The sequence below is a fragment of the Grampus griseus genome (genome assembly GCF_964374135.1).
Source record: "Grampus griseus genome assembly, chromosome: 1".
Taxonomy (NCBI): domain Eukaryota; kingdom Metazoa; phylum Chordata; class Mammalia; order Artiodactyla; family Delphinidae; genus Grampus; species Grampus griseus.
Window position 1 is genome coordinate 176,114,378 of NC_139017.1, and position 21,385 is coordinate 176,135,762.

Consider the following 21,385-nt stretch of genomic DNA (forward strand, 5'->3'; position numbering starts at 1 on the left):
AGCTCACCTTGACTGGGGTGGAATCGTAAGCCTTAAGTGAATTGAATGGAATGGTTTGCTGTACCTTAGCTTCAGAGTCGGATCACTGCGTAGGCTCGGATGCCCCTTCCACCTTACACTCATCTACTCAGCAAGCAGCACAAACCCATGATTGGTCCAGTTTACTACTTATCTCTGGCGAGCCAGGCAAGCCTCAGAGCCTCTCTCATTTGTAAAATGTGCATGATGGTAATACGTGCCTCACAAGTTTGTCAGAATTAATTTAAATGAGAAAGTAAGTAACACCTTGCACAGTGCATGGCACACACGGATAAGCAACGAGGGTTTAAAAAGTCTTATACGTATGACTACTGAAAAATGGTGAAATGTCAGTGACTAAGCTTGTGGAAAAGAGAGAAATCAATCATGGGATTTTTCCATTAACAGCTCAGTGATATATACCACTTTAAAATCCAGTAAGCCCCTTTATAGAGGAAGCATCACTTTCTTCCTGCTTGTTCTCTTCCTACTTCTGGTACTCAACGTTTCTTTCATTTCAATGCCCTGTTGCAGAAGCAGAGAACTAAATTATACCAGCTTAATATCAAACTTATTACCTCAAGAATGTATAAGTGAAAATTATTTCCAAATAATTCTCATACCCAACTAGTGAATATTAAGCAACCTAACTTTTGACCTTCATATTAGATAAAATCTTGAGGAAAAATTCAGGCTTTCGTATGAACATTAAAATAGGAAGGTGTTGCTAAGTGCCACTATTAACCAGTTAAGATGAGCTTCTGGAATAGAAATATCTTTGCTGTCACGCATCGTAGAATCACTGAAGTTTGACTAAAGTCATTTATTTTGACTTCCATTTAGTGTTGACAGTTGTAGCAAATTATGCTAGAGGGCTCAAAAACACCAACCAACCTCCTTTATGACCAAAGGTGAAGAGAATTAAACTCAATTGTATTTCAATTTGAAAATAACCTCTTCTCATTCCTACCAGAGTATCTGCCACTGAATCTGATGTGACAGTGCATCAGTGATTAGAATCAAGTATCTTTCTAGATATTCAGATTGAAAAATAACCTTAATGTACAGTATATGCAAATTCCAGTGAAAGAGTTCATGGGAAGACCATCTATCTTACCTGCCTTCTGTCTTATTATCTTTCTGTCCTTTATTAAATTTCCTTTAAAAATGAGGGGGGGTTTAAAACTCTGGTGATTTCTCATTTCTAGGATTTTAACTTTTTAACCTTAAATTCTAGGGTATTTAAACAACACCAATGCCTCCTGTCAGAATAAAAGAGCACTCCCCTAGGGGTGGGCAGTCAACCGTGCTCCTTGCCCCTCTTCTCCAGTGGTGGAGCCCCGAGAACAGGGCTGCAGACGCGCCACGTTCCACACTTACAGCTGACTCGGGAGGCTGCCCTCTGACACTCTCACAAGGGACCTGGGCTTGACTAGGCTGAACTGGGGCAAGTACATCCAGGGCCAAGGTAATTGGTAAACCATTCTTTAAAACTCTTGCCTTTGGGCTTCCCTGGTGGCGCAGTGGTTGAGAGTCCGCCTGCTGATGCAGGGGACACGGGTTCATGTCCCGGTCCGGGAGGATCCCACATGCCGTGGAGCGGCTGGGCCTGTGAGCCATGGCTGCTGAGCCTGTGCTCCGCAACGGGAGAGGCCACAACAGTGAGAGGCCCGCGTAACGCAAAACAAACAAACAAAACTCTTGCCTTTGGTTCAAACTGGGGATAGAGGATAACTTCTGGAAAAGGTTTATAGTTTAAAATATTTAGTGTCAGGAAGCTGTACTTATTTTTTTAAACTCAGCAGCCGGAGAGCTTAAATGATCAATCTGTGGGAGGTTTCTGGAGACTAGCTGGGGAGTCTGTCCTGGTCTGCCCTGTGCCATCAAGACGTGGCGCTTCCTACCGGTCCCGCAGTGCAGGATCTTAGTCAGACTAGAAAACAACTGTACCTTGACTTGATAGTTTTTCTCTGCGTTTCTAGGCTTATGCTTCACTGAAGTCCTTAGCTACAGTTTACCCTATGGGCGGACATAAAAGAGGACACAAAACAAATTTATACTTAAATACCATGATTTAATTTACTGGTGCTTTATCCTGAATTCTCTTAAGTTAAAACAAAACAAAACAAAAACAACCAAAAGTTATAATTAACTGTTAACGTTAATGAAAATAAACCTTCCAGAAAGCATGAATCCAAAAGGAAATGTCCAACAGGTGACACAAGCCAGATATTCTACGGCCTTTCCTGTTTCGGTCTCAAACATTCTACACATCAATGGAAAAAAAAAAAATTCTCTAGAGTTTCTCAGTTTTATTCTTCTAGACCACAATTTTATGGTCTGTTACTGAGCATGGTCTTCTAACAGGTACACAATTAACTCATAGGTAGACAACACAATGGCAGTATTTGGTATCTGCCGGATGAGCTGGGCAAAGAGTCCTCTATAAAAGGCCAGGTAGCCTTCTTCCCTGAAGACCAGCCGAGCAGTCTGGACAAAAGACTTGTACTTGGTGCCCTCCTCCCGGAGCCGTGTCCTTATGACTTCTGCAGAGAGAAACACACATTTCAGGCTACAGATGAACTGTACTTCCACGCAACATGTGCAGAGAACGCGAAGCACACAGCTTTACAAACGTTCGCGTACAGCTATGGCTCTTCGCCACCTCAGCTCTATTTGGTTGGGGTAGTCACAGAGAGACAATGAAAAGTTCTTCTCAGAACATTTTCTAACTCTGGGAATTGGTCAATTGTCCCAAGACTGATGTATACATACAAAAGCACCAAATAACTTCTAGGGGTTTAAAAAATAAGCTTAGTTTGAATGGGACTCAATTTTAAGATAGTTTACAGTTTTCTACTCTCAGTGAAGTAAACACTGTCATTTCCCTGGAGGTGTATTTGTATCACGTATGGTGACATCTCCAACAAAACTTTCTTTCCATGTACTCCCCAACTTTCTCCTCCTGCCAGGATCCTTCTCCACTCCGTCCAGCCTCCTCCTTTTTCATACCCTTGCCCACCTGGCCCTGCCTCACCCTGGCACCCACAGCATGACACCTGTGACTGCCTGTCAAGCGGACTTCAGGGCACGTGACCCGGGAAGCACCAACCCCCTCTCTGCAAGCCCGTGGGGCTGCTCGGTGCCCCAGCACATGACGGGGACTCAATGACCTGTGAGAAGTTGACCATGTGCATTTGTCACAGCTGACAGTGCAGCGGGTGTTTGAAAACAAAACCTGTTTTTCATGGCACAATAAAATAAGCTGTTTTCTTTCTTTTAAAAGTAGTTCAGTAGAACATTAGGTCTATTATTAATCCCTTAAAAAGTAAACGTACCCAAAGTAGTTTTCCTCAGCACTCCATTCAAAATGGAGGCTGAAATTTTTTTTAAAGCTTGGCTCCTACATCATTTTTTTAAATTGAGGAATTTTAAATAAAATCCAGATTTTTGGCTTCTTTGGAAACATCAGAAGTTCCACAACCCAGGGCCCACATTCCACACAGCCAAGTTTTGGCCACAATCTGCCGCAGCCAAGTAAAGCGGAGCTCCCACTGCCCGCGTGAGCTGCATACGTGAGCTGAAGCCAGCCGAGCTGGGCTCAGCTACCCTGTCACCTGCAGGTGCTTGCACGTCCACCTGAGCTACGGAGGTCTGGATACACTGACACAAACTGATGGCTATTTTCCTGCTCCGGAAGGAAAAGCAAAACCTACCATGGGGGTAAGCGACACAGGAAGCACAGCCCTTGGAGAGAGCAGCAGCTGCCATAAGTCCAAAAAAGTTTGTGGAGTTTTTCTCAGTCCCATTTGTAGAAGAGGCTAAGGGAGCTTCTTTCAGATACTTCTTCAAATTTTCATAAATAGCAAAACAGATGATGGTTTCTGAAATTCCAGCGTACGAGGCAGTTAGTCCCCTGTAGAAACCACGAATGCCTTCCGTCTGGTAAACATAGCGAGCACACTGGAGCGTGTTCATCTGCTTGGAGCCTCTCACTCTGCACAAAGGAGACCAACGAGATGCCGTTACGACACCACGCTCAGGAGCCCGCCTGCTCAGGAGCCCGCCTGCTGCACCGAGTCACAAAGATTAGCTAAAGAGAAATTGCATGGTGGGTGCCACAGTCTTCCCTGGTCTGTGGTTGGCTGAGCCCAGCCTGCTGTGAGGCCAGGCCCATCAGCCGGGACACCCGACAGGCCCACAGGATGGGACATGCACCTGTACTGGGTCACAGACTCGTGCTCAGGGTCTTCGATCTACTTTTGGAAAGAGCTATATGGAAGGTGTTCATCACAGAGGAAAATACGACTGCAACAGAATCAAAACAATCCCAACGTCTACACATGGGGATAGATACGTAAACCGTGGTACATATACTAGATTAAAACAGTTGTGAAGGCAGTCAGATGTGGGGAAGTGCTGGACAAAATTACACGTAAAGTATAATTGCGATTACTGTACACATATGCTTTAAGAAAATACTGAAGGAAAAACTCCCCAACATTCCGACAGGGTGGTGAGTGTGAGTATTCTTTCTTATCGTTCTAGTCTCCAAAGGGTGTATTCTGATTCCATTATTTCTACATTTGTAAAATTATAAACAGAATAGACTCTACAATAACTAAAAAGCCTCCGGCCTGGATGCTCCTACCCCATGACAGGAAGTTTTCATAAACCGCCGGGATACAAACAGAATCCCAGGACTGGACAGTGTTCACACTGGGCGCACGTGGGAGGCCCCCTGTGGGGCAGCAGACCAGTGTCCTGGGCCCCCCAGCCCCACCCCCTACCTGGTGTGACCTTTGTGACACAAACGCCAAGCACCTCGCTCCCCTGCTTAACACCCTCTTGGGCAGGGCTCCTCGACCTTGGCACTATAGGTATTTGGGGCCAGGTAATTCTCCGCTGGGGGCGGGCCTATGCCTCGTAGAATATCTAGCAGCAGCCCTGGCCTCCACCCACTAGATGCCACCTAAGTCGCGAGAGAGAAAGACATCTCCAGACATTGCCAAATATCCTCTAACGGAGGACAGAAAGGCCCCCTGAACCACTGCTGCCTCAAAATAAAGCCGAGTCCAAACGCCCATTCCTCCCCAGGGCTTTTAAGGATGTGGCCCTCTCTTTTGGCTTCTCCCGTCTTATCTCCCTGCACCTCCCTCCTTCTCCAGCATATCTGCATGCAGGACACACCCCTTCTTTCTGCTGCTCGGAATGAACAATGCTTTCTTGCCTTCAGATTTTCTGCACAGCAGATTCCCTGCCTGAGACACCTTCACACCCGCCGCTGCCCACCGGTTATCCTGTAGATGGGAGGGTGGATGCCACAAGAGCCCCTCCCTGGCTGCACGTCCTGCCCAGACTGCATTAAGGACCCTCCAGGGTCCTGGAGCACCTCAGGTCTCTTATCGCACCAGCCTAGAATTCTCTTTTATTTTCTGTGAAGCTGTGAGCTTCTGGAAGGCAAGGCCCATGTCTTATTCCCTGCTGTTTCTGCTGTGACTAGTTGCACAGGAAGCATGCAACAAATACTCATTGTTGAGGGCTATGTTAACAGAGCCCACACAAACACGGCTTTCAAATGTCCTAAGCACGGGTCATTTCCAGCCAGATTTAAAAGAATGCGTATAAAGGAAGGCTCTCAGCTGACTCATGCATTTATCCGCTGCTAAACAGAAGTGACATTAGGACACTGTATGCACACCTGGAACTGGGAGCGATTGCCAAAGGTTTCCAGGAGAGGACACTGGTCTGCAGCTTGCAGGACAAGGTGTTCTTGAGGGACAAGAAGGGGAAACGGGATTCCTGGTGAGGGGACGGCAGATTCAGGGAGATGGAAGCATGAGAGCACATGACACTTTTAGAAAATCGCAAAGGACCTTGAATGTTAAGCTGAGGAGTGAGGATTTGACCCTAAGAGTAACTGACATTCATCGAAGGATTCTTCGCAAGCAATCTATTCAAAATGATTAGACCTGATGCATTTTAGAAGGTTCTTTCAGACAGAATGGATTAGGGGAAACACAGAATCAAAGACCAATTCAGAGGCTATGGGGGTCATTGAAGAGAAAAAACAAGCTAAGGCAGACCCCAGCTCCACTTCCAGGGGGCGCACTTGCTCGCTCTCTCCCCTGCTTTCTTTACTGGGTAGCTTAAGGTTAGACTGGACTAGCTGGAAGTTTCCAGCGCCCCACACAACGTTTCTAGGCAACCTAGTAACAGAAGGGCTCTTAGAATCCTATCACAAAGCATCATTTACCATCTTCACTACCTTGAAATTACAGTAGTTATGGGGCTGCTCTTTGATCTTGTTATTTAATGTGTTAAAGAATTATATTACTATATTGCAATTAAAAAAAACCCACTGATAATTGTATTTCAATAATTGGTTTTCACTCTTTTAAAAATATTGTTCTAAAAAGCACCTGCAGCCTTCACCAGAGACTGCCAAGAGAACCCACAGCATGAAAAATCCCAAGAATCCCTGGCTAGTTTCAGCGCAGGAATCTCGGATATCTGAGGGCCTTGGAGATTAGAATGCCCCTTCTGAGACCAGGGGCATTTGCTGTTCTGCCCTTCCTGGCATCTTCCCACTTGAAAGAGAGGCCACCTGGAGGAGAGCCCGCAGCACTCCAACTTGGGGGCGGTGGGGTCATCCAGGAGCAGAGACCCACCGACTACCCTGTAGATCAGGGGCCACAACTGAGCGAACTTCGACACCCCCTTGTGTGTTATTTCTGTTGGCCTTTGTCTCCCCACAAGGCTTGGCAGTATCAACCTCAAGACAAAAGGAGTTTCTACATATGCTTATATTCAGACAAAACAAGGATGGGGATGGCTAAGGACGATCTCACTCCACAGCTGGAACTGGTGGAAGAAAAAAAGCCCTGAGAATTCTTATATTAAGGAAGGAACAATTAACAACTTACTTCCGTTCTAGCTGCATCCGGGTTTTAACCATCCATATAGGATTCATTAAGGAATTTGTGACAAAAGCTGGAAGAAAAAAAGAATAGAAAATGTTATCAGTGAACAGAGTCAATGCTTATTAAAGCTGTCTATTCCATGTGATAAACTTTGAAATCAGGCTTTCAATGGCTTAATAATAAAAACGGATGGTAGGAAGCAGTTATATTTCCATACTACAGATGGAAGCTATAGTCCCCTAAAATGTAACATCTACTGGTATGTAGGACCTAACATATATCTCTCTATTTTCTAGAGCCCTGTCTAGTCCATTCAGCCGCTAGGTGGTGCTGTTGATATTCCTGTTAATGTGGTTCCATTGGTAAATATATACGAAACTATTCTAAAACTCAATTGAAAGGTTCAGGTTCAGAAATAATTTGTTTTAAAAAGTTGCTGATCTTATCCAAAAGGGTACCTGATATATAACTTAAAATAGAAGAAACTAAATCTCTATTTACCTGAATCCAAACTTCAACATTTTAATACCTGACCATTTTAGGAAATCAAAGTTTTAAGACTGATCTGCCTATAGTAACCATTTTTAAAGTAAGCCTTCTCCATCTTAATATTGTTAATCATTCCAGACCAACCAAAAAAGCAGTATTGACCCGACACGCAGTGAGTCCTCTGGAATACCTCATCCCCTCCACAGCCTAAGTAGATTGATTAGATAATAGGACCCTAGATAGTGGTTTAAAAATCTCCCTCCACAGATGAACAACAAGGACCTACTGTACAGCACAGGGAACTATATTCAATATCTTATAATAAACCATAATGGAAAAGAAACTGAAAAAGAATATATATGTGTGTGTGTATATACATAAGAAACTAATCACTCTGCTGTACACCTGAAACTAACAAAACTTTGTAAATCAACTATACTAGAATTATAAAAAAACCCAAAAAACTGAATGTTACCAGGAAGGAGGAAAAAAAACAAAACAAAAAACAACAGCAACATTAGCTCCTTAAAACAGCAAATTAAAGACTTCATTAAAAAAAAAAATCTCCCTCCAGGTCTGTTTTATTTACCAAGGTTCCTCTATGTTAATTTTGCAAAAGTTACAAAACTGGGGCACAGCCTTTCGCGTATGGCTAACTCCCTATCGGCCTTGGCAGTGAAGCCTGGCCTCCTCTGAACCCCACGCACTCCTCTCAGGCTCCGTATTCTGTAAAACACCTTTCTTGTTGTGAAGCAGCTCTGCTAATGTCATTTCCCATTTGGGGTCCAGAAATTATTATCCGTAACTACTCAGATGGATTACTAGTACTTTTATTTGGAGTAACAGGGACAAGACTGATATGTACAACTTGGAGGGTAGAAAGTTTTCATAAAATGCCAATTTAATTCTCTAAAACACCCTTCTATTTAAATAGACATAAAATTTACATCGAAAAAGACACAGTCTTCTCTCAGCAATCTACATGTCCATGTTTTTGCCAAGTATTTCCTGGGGAAAAAATCCTTTTGTGAATTTTCCATGGTAGGTGGAATGATTCCCTCAAAAAAGAACAGAAGCTACCTAATCTATCACTGATCCTACTGCAAGAATCCCGATACAAGCCCTGAGCCCTCATCATAGAATCCAACTCTTAAGGACAGAAGTGCCAACTGTACTCAGGGTAGGCTAGACGCCGTCGGGAGCCACAGAAAAAGCAGCTCGAACTTTAGAAAATAATGTAATAAAAAGGCATGAAAACACATTAATATTCCTTTAAAAGATACATCACACTAACCAGTAGTATGCATGAGAACATGTCAATTTTGAGGGAGAATAAAAAGCTTCAGGGTAAAAGGAAACGGAAGCAAGTTACAAACCGCTCTCAAACAGTCATGTTTTATCACTTCTAACATAAAGCTTTAGGAAAATGATTTTAGATGCAAAAGAAGCAGAGACCTAATTTCTAATTCCTGGAGAAAGCTGTTTGGTACAACACATGCTTTAGGAAAGTGAGCAACTCATCTCCACTCACTACGGTAACATACCTGCAGAGCCAGCTGAGAAAATGTGCACAGTATTGCTATTAGGCACGAAAATGCCATTGAACTGCTCTTTGGCTTTGGAGTAGCATGCAAAGTACACAGCCCTGTTAGAACAAAGAGAGAATGCTATCAAGACATTGGTTCGACGCTATATAATATGTATGTCCTTCCACAACCCCTGAAAAATTTAGCAATATGGGAAAGAAGTTAACATGTAACCGAAAGCTTGACCTTATCTGTGCTAAAAACCAAAACCTGTTGCAGGCATCTTCAGGAAGCTCCTGATTGGCCCTCCAGAAAGTACTCAATGATGACGGGAGTGCCCAAAACAACTGAGGAAAATGAGGTTTTGGTAATATACATACAAAGTCCGTTTACAGTCTTCATCCTGGATGAATGCCAATCCTTTTAAGCACCAACATATACCACAACTGTTAAAATTTATAATACATTTCTAAAACATACCACACTTGTCCTGCCTTACACCAAAATGAGTATGTCAGATGTACTGTGAACTTTATTCCTGATGACTCAGGATCACATAGGAACATGTACGGTGGCACACGTGTTTTCATCAAGTGCACCCTCCACTGACGTGCTCCCAGCCCCAAAAAGGGACTGCTGGGGGTGGCGGGTGCCCCACCTTGGCTCTCCGGTCTTCTCTGCCTCTGTCTGCTTCCCCGCTTCTGTCTCCTCTCCTGTTGGGGCTGGAAGGCAGAGCCTGGCTGTGATTTTCCCTGCTTCTTCACCAGCAATGTCAGGGAAAATGCTTTTTTTCAGCTGGCCCATGGATCAATTACAGAATGTATTTTTCAACTTAGGATCCTGACTACATATCATGAATGTGTTATAAAACAGTCTTTCGTTTTTTTCTAGGTCCCAACTGTTCTAAATGGGTGTGGTGGCCAGGACTCTATATCAGATTGACAGGTGTTACCAAATTAGCACTGTCCACAAGTAGATCTGACTCCATTTAAAAACTTTACTACATATATGCAGTATGTTTGCCTTCTCTTAACAATGCATACCTCATATAACCTCACAAACTAGTATTTTCTATATTTTCAATAGATTATACACATAAGCTACAGAATTCCAAAGGAACAAAAGGATTTAATAAGAATCTGCATTTTTTTATTGGCGTATAATTGCTTTACAATGTTGTGTTAGTTTCTGCTGTACAATGAAGTAAATCAGCTATATGTATACCTATATCCCCTCCCTCTTGGACCTCTGCATTTTTACAACATCCTCAGGAGATCTGCGTATAAACTGGAGCACTGATATGCAAGTATTCTAGAAGCTTTTAGTCTTAACTTTGTATAAAACAAAATTCTCATTTTTGTTATAAAGATGAATTTTGCTTAAAGTCTATTCAAGTACTATGTGGATTCACATAAGTGACCCTTGTCACTGTGCTCCCCCTCCCAGGAGGTAATTTCTAGAAGCAGTTTCTTACCTACTTTTCACAGATAAGCTGCTATGCACACACACACACACACACACACACACACACACGCAGAGACATTCACTTTCATATCCACACACGCCTATCCTCTGTATCAGCACTGTCGAAAAGAACTTTCTGCAGAGATGGAAATGTTCTATACCTATGTTCTCCAATGCAGGAGCCACTAGCTACATATGAATGCTAAGTAACTTGAAATGTGGCTGGTGAGACCAAGGAACTGAATTTTTAATTTTAATTGATTTAAGTAGCCCCACGTGACCAGGGGCTACTGCATTGGGACAATGCAGCTTGATATATTCAAGTAAGCTTTAAAGAGAATTAAACCTTGTAACACAAATAAGAATGTTTTAAATAAAGTAAGCTTGGAAGCCGTTAAAATTGCTTTAGATCAGTGCTTCCAAGTGCATATGAATCACCTGTGGGTTTTGGCAGAATGCAAATTCTGATGCAGGTCTGGGGTGTGGTCTGAGATCGAGTAGTTTTAACAAGCTCCTAGGTGATGCCAATGCTGCTAACCACACGCCATCCTTAGAGTAGCAAACACTCAGAGAAGACACCACGTGACGGGAGCAGAATAATTCTCCACTTAAGAATAAAATAACCAAGAATCTCTTTCTCACGCACACACTGAAAGACATGCCAACAGTTATCACTACTTCTATATGTCAGATGCACTTTGGCAAATCCCCCACAGAAAAAGAAACTAGACATCTAGCGGTATTGCCCCTCCAGTAAGAAAGGACTCAGGGTATTAGATACTGTATGCAGTGAGCTAGCTGAAAGATTAATGCTTACCTTGATGGTGCAACTCCAACCAAATTTGGACCCAAGCCTCTAAAAAGTGACTTTGGTCCTTCCTTCTCCAAGATCGACCTGAATAACGAGAAAAGATGTATCTTTAAAAACCTTAGGCAAGGCCTGTGCAAAATGATAAGGGTTCAGCCTTCACATTAGCTCCCTGAATAAAGAACAGAATGTTTACAAAACCCCAGGGTCTTATCTGATTATATTACAATACAAAATCAGAAGACTGATGAATACTGCTTTCATTACTACAGTGAAAAAACATGCTTCAAAATCTCCCTTGTTCAGGCAGGAGCAAGGTGTTCAGGGTTTGCACTACCCACCGACATCCCAGGAAGGCAGAGAGCAGCAAAGGGTCTGATACAGGAAATGATGTCCTTGTTATGACAAGATTCACTGAGAAACAGGTTGAGAAATTTCTTCGGATGGTATTTCTTTTGGATTTATTCCTTATTTCTAACCTATCTTCTAGATCTTTACCCATTACAGGAGAGCCCTAAACAGGGAAATGAGGAACAGAAGAATCCAGTAACTTTCATGGGACGATGACTGCTCTTTAAAGCTAACGCTTAGTATCTCAGGTTCAAAGAGAATACTGTGCCTGCTTTTTCTTTAAAAACTTTTTTACTGTGGTACATAAATTTTTTACCATTTTCCATTTTTAAGTGTATAGTTCAGTGGCAATAAGTACATTCACACTGTTGCACAACCATCACCAGCATCCATCTCCAGAACTTTTTCATCTTCTCAAACAGATTCCAGAGATGGCCTCATCCACCAGAGGGCAGACAGCAGAAGCAAGAACTACAATTCTGCAGCCTGTGGAACAAAAACCACATTCAGAGAAAGACAGACAAGATGAAAAGGCAGAGGGCTATGTACCAGATGAAGGAACAAGATAAAACCCCAGATAAACAACTAAACGAAGTGGAGATAGGCAACCTTCCAGAAAAAGAATTCAGAATAATGATAGTGAAGATGACCCAGGACCTCGGAAAAAGAATGGAGGCAAAGATCGAGAAGATGCAAGAAATGTTTAACAGAGACCTAAAAGAATTAAAGAACAAACAAACAGAGATGAACAATACAATAACTGAAATGAAAAATACACCAGAAGGAATCAATAGCAGAATAACTGAGGCAGAAGAACGGATAAGTGACCTGGAAGACAGAATGGTGGAACTAACTGCTGCAGAACAGAATAAAGAAAAAAGAATGAAAAGAAATAAAGACAGCCTAAGAGACCTCTGGGACAACATTAAACACACCAACATTCACATTATAGGGGTCCCAGAAGGAGAAGAGAGAGAGAAAGGACCGGAGAAAATATTTGAAGAGGTTATAGAGGAAAACTTCCCTAACATGGGCAAGGAAATAGCCACCCAAGTCCAGGAAGCGCAGAGAGTCCTATACAGGATAAACCCAAGGAGAAACACGCTGAGACACATAGTAATCAAACTGGCAAAAATTAAAGAAAAATTATTGAAAGCAGCAAGGGAAAAACGCCAAATAACATACAAGGGAACTCCCGTAAGGTTAACAGCTGATTTCTCAGCAGAAACTCTACAAGCCAGATGGGAGTGGCATGACATATTTACAGTGATGAAAGGGAAGAACCTACCTACAACCAAGATTACTCTACCCGGCAAGGATCTCATTCAGATTTGATGGAGAAATCAAAAGCTTTACAGACAAGTAAAAGCTAAAAGAATTCAGCACCACCAAACCAGCTCTACAACAAATACTAAAGGAACTTCTCTAAGTGGGAAATACAAGAGAAGAAAAGGACCTACAAAAACAAACCCAAAACAGTTAAGAAAATGGTAATAGGAACATACATATCGATAATTACCTTAAACGTGAATGGATTAAATGCTCCAACCAAAAGACACAGGCTTGCTGAACGGATACAAAAACAAGACCCATATGTATACTGTCTACAAGAGACCCACTTCAGACCTAGGGACACATACAGACTGAAGGTGAGGGGATGGAAAAAGATATTCCAAGCAAATGGAAATCAAAAGAAAGCTGGAGTAGCAATACTCATATCAGATAAAATAGTCTTTAAAATAAAGAATGTTACGAGAGACAAGGATCCCTACATAATGATCAAGGGGTCAATCCAAGAAGAAGATATAACAATTATAAATATATATGCACCCAACATAGGAGCACCTCAATACATAAGGCAACTGTTAACAGCTATAAAAGAGGAAATCAACAGTAACACAATAATAGTGGGGGACTTTAACACCTCACTTACATCAACGGTCAGATCACCCAAACAGAAAATAAATAAGGAAACACAAGCTTTCAATGACACAACAGACCAGATAGATTTAATTGATATTTATAGGACATTCCATCCCAAAACAGCAGATTACACTTTCTTCTCAAGTGCGCACAGAACATTCTCCAGGATCGATCACATCTTGGGTCACAAATCAAGCCTCAGTAAATTTAAGAAAATTGAAATCATATCAAGCATCTTTTCTGACTACAGTGCTATGAGATTAGAAATCAATTACAGGGAAAAAATGTAAAAAACACAAACACATGGAGGCTAAACAATATGTTACTAAATAACCAAGAGATCACTGAAGAAATCAAAGAGGAAATCAAAAAATACCTAGAGACAAATGACAATGAAAACACGACAATCCAAAACCTATGGGATGCAGCAAAAGCAGTTCTAAGAGGGAAGTTTATAGCAATGCAATCCTACCTCAAGAAACAACAAAAATCTCAAATAAACAATCTAACCTTACACCTAAAGGAACCAGAGAAAGAACAAACAAAACCCAAAGTTAATAAATGGAAAGAAATCATAAAGATCAGAGTAGAAATAAATGAAATAAAAACAAAGAAAACAATAGCAAAGATCAATAAAACTAAAAGCTGGTTCTGAGAAGATAAACAAAATTGATAAACCATTAGCCAGACTCATCAAGAAAAAGAGGGAGAGGACTCAAATCAATAAAATTAGAAATGAAAAAGGAGAAGTTACAACATACACCACAGAAATACAAAGCATCCTAAGAGACTACTACAAGCAACTCTATGCCAATAAAATGGACAACCTGGAAGAAATGGACAAATTCTTAGAAAGGTATAACCGTTCAAGACTGAACCAGGAAGAAACAGAAATATGAACAGACCAATCACAAGTAATGAAATTGAAACTGTGATTAAAAATCTTCCAACAAACAAAAGTCCAGGACCAGATGGCTTCACAGGTAAATTCTATCAAACATTTAGAGAAGAGTTAACACCCATCCTTCTCAAACTCTTCCAAAAAATTGCAGAGGAAGGAACACTCCCAAACTCATTCTATGAGGCCACCATCACCCTGATACCAAAACCAGACAAAGATACTACAAAAAAAGAAAATTACAGACCAAAATCACTGATGAATATAGATGCAAAAATCCTCAACAAAATACGAGCAAACAGAATCCAACAACACATTAAAAGGATCATACACCATGATCAAGTGGGATTTATCCCAGGGATGCAAGGATTCTTCAATATATGCAAATCAATCAATGTGAGACACCGTATTAACAAAAGAAGAAGAAAAACCATATGATCATCTCAATAGATGCAGAAAAAGCTTCTGACAAAATTCAACACCCGTTTATGATAAAAACTCTCCAGAAAGTGGGCATAGAGGGAACCTACCTCAACATAATAAAGGCCATATTTGACAAGCCCACAGCAAACATCATTCTCAATGGTGAAAAGCTGAAAGCATTTCCTCTAAGATCAGGAACAAGACAAGGATGTCCACTCTCACCACTATTATCCAACATAGTTTTGGAAGTCCTAGCCACGGCAATCAGAGAAGAAAAAGGAATACAAATTAGAAAAGAAGAAGTAAAACTGTCACTGTTTGCAGATGACATGACACTATACATAGAGAATCCTAAAGATGCCATCCGAAAACTACTAGAGCTAATCAATGAACTTGGTAAAGTTGCAGGATACAAAATTAATGCACAGAAATCTCTTGCATTCCTATACACTAATGATGAAAAATCTGAAAGAGAAATTAAGGAAACACTCCCATTTACCACTGCAACAAAAAGAATAAAATACCTAGGAATAAACCTATCTAGGGAGACAAAAGACCTGTATGCAGAAAACTATAAGACACTGATGAAAGAAATTAAAGATGATACCAACAGATGGAGAGATATACCATGTTCTTGGATTGGAAGAATCAATATTGTGAAAATGACTCTACTACCCAAAGCAGTCTACAGATTCAATGCAATCCCTGTCAAATTACCAATGGCATTTTTTACAGAACTAGAACAAAAAATCTTAAAATTTGTATGGAGACACGAAAGACCCCGAATAGCCAAAGCGGTCTTGAGGGAAAAAAACGGACCTGGAGGAATCAGACTCCCTGACCTCAGACTATACTACAAAGCTACAGTAATCAAGACAATATGGTACTGGCACAAAAACAGAAATATAGATCAATGGAACAGGATAGAAAGCCCAGAGATAAACCCATGCACCTGTGGTCAACTAATCTATCAAAGAAGGCAAGGATATACAATGGAGAAAAGACAGTCTCTTCAATAAGTGGTGCTGGGAAAACTGGACAGCCACATGTAAAAGAATGAAACTAGAACACTCCCTAACACCATACACAAAAATAAACTCAAAATGGATTAGAGACCTAAACGTAAGACTGGACACTATAAAACTCTCAGAAGAAAACAGGAAGAACACTCTTTGACATAAATCACAGCAAGATCTTTTTTGATCCACCTCCCAGAGTAATGGAAATACAAACAAAAATAAACAAATGGGTCCTAATGAAATATAAGTTTTTGCATAGCAAAGGAAACTACAAACAAGATGAAAGGACAATCCTCAGAATGGGAGAAAATATTTGCAAATTACAGACAAAGGATTAATCTCCAAAATATATAAACAGCTCATGCAGCTCAATATTAAAAAAAACAAACAACCCAATCAAAAAATGGGCAGAAGACCTAAATAGACATTTCTCCAAAGAAGACGTACAGATGGCCAAGAAGCATATGAAAAGCTGCTCAACATCACTAATTATTAGAGAAATGCAAATCAAAACTACAATGAGGTACCACCTCATACCAGTTAGAATGGGCATCATCAGAAAATCTACAAACAAATGCTGGAGAGGGTGTGGAGAAAAGGGAACCCTCTTTCACTGTTGGTGGGAATGTAAATTGATACAGCCACTATGGAGAACAGTACGGAGGTTCCTTAAAAAACTAAAAATAAAATTATCATATGACCCAGCAATCCCATTACTGGGCATATACCCAGAGAAAACCATAATTGAAAAAGACACATGCATCCCAATGTTCACTGCAGCACTATTTACAATAGCCAGGACATGGAAGCAACCTAAGTGTCCATCGACAGATGAATGGATAAAGATGTGGCACATACATACAATGGACTATTACTCAGCCATAAAAAGGAATGAAATTGGGTCATCTGTAGAGACATGGATGGATCTAGAGACTGTCATACAGAGTGAAGTAAGTCAGAAAGAGAAAAACCAATATCGTATATTAACGCATATATGTGGAACTTAGAAAAATGGTACAGATGAACTGGTTTGCAGGGCAGAAATTGAGACACAGATGTAGAGAACAAACGTATAGACACCAAGGGAGGAAAGTGGCGGGGGTGTGATGAATTGGGAGATTGGGATTGAGATGTACACACTAATATGTATAAAATGGATAACTAATAAGAACCTGCTGTATTAAAAAAATAAATAAAATAAAATTCAAACAGATTCCATACCCAGTAAACACTAACTCTCCATTCCCCCACCCCAGCCCTGGCAACCACCCTTCTATTTTCTGTCTCTATGAATTTGACTGCTCTAGGGATCTCATACAAGTAGAATCCTACAGTATCTGTCCTTTTCTGACTGGCTTCTTTCACTCAGCACAGTGTCATTAAGGTTCATCTATGTTATAGCATGTGTCAGAATTTCCTTCTTTTTAAGGCTAAATTATAAGTCCATTATATGGATGCCCCACATGTTGTTCACCCTTGGGCTGCTTCTGCCTTTTGGCTACTATGAACGTGAGTGTCCAAGTATCTGTTCAGGTCCTGGGGCAACTAAGCTCATGCGCCACAACTACTGAGCTGGCGCGCCTCAACTAGAAAGCCTGCATGACACAAACTACAGAGCCCACATGCTCTGGAACCTGCGCGCCACAACTAGACAAGAGAAAACCCTCAAGCCACAACTAGAGAGAAGCCCGCACACTACAACAAACATCCGGCATGCCACAATTAAGACCCGACACAGCCAAAAAATAAATAAATAAATCTTAAAAAAAAAAGTAGGTTAAGTGAAAGGAGTTGGACACAAAAGGTCATATGCTGTATGATTTCATTTAGATGAAATATCCATGAGACAAATCTATATAGACAGAAGGAAGATTAGCAGTTCGTTGTCTAGGGCTGGAGTCCTAGGGATGGGGAGTGACTGCAAACAGGTTAGGGGATTCTTATAGTGGGGATGAAAACGTTCTAGAATTGTTGTGATGGGTGCACAAAACTCTGAACATACTACAACAGGAGAACTGTGTGCTCTAAGTGGGCACATTGTATGGCATGTAGATTACATCTTAATAAAGCAGTTAAACAAACAAAAAAAAACCCAGAAAGCCTCACTGAAAAAGTTCTTGAAAACAGAAGACATATTTGTAGGAACAGAGTTTTAAAACAAAATTTAACCCTTGTGCTAAATCAATCGCTTAACAATAGATAAATGATAAAACTGGAATATAGACTGTAGTTAAAAAGCAGTACATCAATATTAAATTTCCTGAATTTGAAAACTGTACTGTGGTTTTAAGAGAATATCCTTTTTGTAGGAAATAAATGCTAAAGAATTAAGGGTAAAGGGACATAATGCAATGTAACCTATTTTCAAATCGTTCAGAAAAAAAAAACCTGTATGTATATAGACCAAAAACAAATAAGCAAATGTGGCAAAATGTTAAAGACAAGTGACCTGAGGTAGAGTATATAAGCAAGTTATTTGTACTGTTCCTGTAACTTTTCTGTAAGTTAGAAATAATTAAAAAAAAAAAAAGTTCTTAAAAAAAAGCTATAGGTCATAGGTTATAAAAATACTGAACTCATGTTTGTAGCCCACAAAGCCACGAAACAAGGGTTGGGGTAAAGACAATTCGTGGGTTTCTGTAAACCTAACACTCCAAATGAAGGACACGGAGTTTCAGTGCATTTTCACACTGGCCAAAACCAAGCCATTTGGTCCTTAATACAGGCATCAGAGTTTAGTGTTTTCAACTTTAAATACTTTACTGTTACTCTTTCTCAAAACAGGATTGGGCTTTTAAAAAGCCAGGCTCTCTCAACCAAAACTTCTCTCAAATAACACCCTGAAGTGACCTACACCTTATAGTATAGCATGTAAAAGATTTCAAATGGTCAATACATTCAACATTTTTTAAAGTTCAGACTCCATCTTTGGTCCCCACGAATGTTCACCGTGCAGCCGGCCCAGGGGTCACCTACACACAATTAAGGGAATCTCTGGCTCCAGGGAGCTGGGAGCCGCTCATCTATAATGCAGTAGGGAACGCATGTCCTCAAGTGACTCAGGCCTTTTAAGAACCGCAGAAAGGCTGTCTCCATAGTTACGCATACTAACAGTGGGCAAAAAGTCAAATCTGTTACATAATTCAAACTGCTAACCTAGCTGGATGTTTACAAAACTTTTCTGGAACAATCAAGTGCCTACTATAAATGGTACTCCTCAGCTTGTTAGGACTCAGACTAATTTTCCCACAGTCATAGAAACTTTCATTTAGGAAAGAAATGCAGAAAGAAATTAGAGTCCCGTTTGGAGCGTTTCATTCTCTTCACTATTTTAGATCATACTATGCATACCACAGACCAATCCAGGACAAAGCTCTCATCTGAACCCATCAGTGTTTAAAAGAGAAACGACCTCACTAACATATTACTTTTCAAAGAGGTACTTCAAAAAACAAAAATAAAGTAACCTGAAGTAGTTTAAAGAACAGGAGTTCTGATTAGGAAAAAAAAAGACTAAGTCCTAAGACATTTTAAGGCAGATGCCTGAATAAAAGGATTATTAATTACCCCTTGGTAAATTTAATATTGAGAGCCTAATTGTTTTAACATCTTGTCTTTTTTCTTTTTAAGTAACTATATTCAAAACATAAAGGTAATTGATGCTCCATTGGAGAATATTTTTTCTCTGATAGGTTAACCTAACATGAGACACAAGCAAACACTGATTTGTACTTTGAAAAATAAACTTCCTGTACACAAATTCTGTTGTCTGCTAAGTCTTAAATGCAGTACTTCTTGGGCTTCCCTGGTGGCATAGTGGTTAAGAATCCGCCTGCCAATGCAGGGGACACGGATTTGAGCCCTGGTCCGGGAAGATCCCACATGCCGCAGAGCAATTAAGCTCGTGCGCCACAACTACTGAACCTGCACTCTAGAGCCCGTGAGCTACAACTACTGAGCCCGCGTGCCACAACTACTGAAGCCCATGTGCCTAGAGCCCGTGCTCCGCAACAAGGGAAGCCCGCACACCACAACGAAGAGTAGCCCCCGCTCGCCGCAACGGGAGAAAGCCTGCATGCAGCAACCAAGGCCCAACGCAGCCAAAAATAAAAATAAATTAAATAAATAAATAAAAAGAAGTAAAAAAAAAAAAAAAAAAGATAAATGCAGTACTTCTTGGAAGAGTAAGACTAATAATAAGCAGCTTAGTTTTAAATGAATAATCATCTGATAAACCCAATGGCTTCTAAAACTGTTAACAGACAACCTTGATGGGCTTTGTGGCATAGAGAAAAGGCCTGGATCTCTGTCCTGGTTTACTATTTCCTGGATAAGGAGCTGGCTCTGCCCTAGCCTAGGGGTGACAAGTGGAAGAATCAGAAAGCAGTCCAACGAGCCAGATGAGCCAGGAGGGTGGTGGTAAAGTGAAAAGCAGTCACCTTCCATTAAAGCATCCTAAAAGATACGCTTCTTATGCTGGTACACTGTCTGATGTAAGTACTGGGTAACAGACTGCTTTCAGAACTAATTAACAGGAAATGACATACATCTGCCCCGAAGAGCAAGTGTGCTTTCTCCAGATGAGAATTATGTAGTATGAGAGTCCCCTTTTTGCCTTGGCTACCAAGAAACTCAGTTATAATTCTTATGTTTCAAAAGTACAGAAAGTATGTATTATGATAGCAGCTAATATTTATTATTTACACAGTGGGGGGAGGACTGTGTGTTAAGCTCTTTATATTCAGTATCTTACTGATGTGCCATGTTCTGTTTGTCCTGAATTCTTGCTGTGTGACAGGCGGCATTCTCAGTGCTCGGGGGTACCTCGGGGGTCAAAACAAACCGAAGTCCCTGCCTCTGAGGTACTTCCGTTCTGGTGGGGGCAGGGAGAGAAAAGAAACAATATAAATAAGTAAACTACACTGTGTGTTGGATAGAGGTCGGTGCTGTGGATAGAAATAAAGCAGGAAGGAGGCACAGGGCGTGATGGAAGGGCTCAGTTTTCAACAGCATGGTCACTGCAAGGCCTTCCCGCAAAGGTGACAACTGAGGGCCAGCCATGCAGATAATGTCCAGTAGAAAGGCCCTGATGTGGAATGTTCCAGAGTTCCCAGTCTTTTAAAGGGACAGGAGGAGGCTGATGTAGCCGAAAGGGTTCGGGAGGGGAAATACGAGGAGGTGAAGTCAGGGAAGTAATGGGAGGGGTGGGTGACAGGGGTGCTGAGACCGGCAGGCCCCGGAGGTAGCTTTGGCTTTTACTGGCGGGTGGGGCATGGGCCTTGGAGGCATCTGGGCAGAAGTTTCTCCGCTGCTCCTGAGGATGGAGCAGGGGGCAAGGTCTCTCACCAGATCACTTAGGAAAATGGGTTGTCTTGCGTGCGGTGTGGGCACTGTTCATGTGTTTTAAAAGATGGAGAGGTTCTTCTTCCCCTTTGGTTTACATTTTAGTAAACAATTGTCCTAATTGGGGAAAAAGATACATGGAGAGAGATTTATTGGAGATAGAGAGACAGAGGTACTGGGGGCGCAGAACACGCATCCTA

General features: G+C 41.2%; 1 protein-coding gene across 1 annotated transcript in view; it reads right to left on the reverse strand.

The window, feature by feature from the left end:
* Positions 1–2,096: 2,096 nt before the first annotated feature.
* The window catches only part of SLC25A33 (solute carrier family 25 member 33), a 30,311-nt gene continuing 11,022 nt past the window's right edge, over positions 2,097–21,385 (reverse strand). The window contains exons 3-7 of the mRNA XM_082648838.1: positions 11,238–11,315; positions 8,975–9,075; positions 6,945–7,011; positions 3,735–4,015; positions 2,097–2,564 (exon numbers count right to left, since the gene is read on the reverse strand). Of these exons, the coding sequence (XP_082504964.1) occupies positions 2,362–2,564; positions 3,735–4,015; positions 6,945–7,011; positions 8,975–9,075; positions 11,238–11,315 (730 nt within the window). The 3' untranslated portion in view covers positions 2,097–2,361. The remainder of the gene's footprint in view (positions 2,565–3,734; positions 4,016–6,944; positions 7,012–8,974; positions 9,076–11,237; positions 11,316–21,385) is intronic.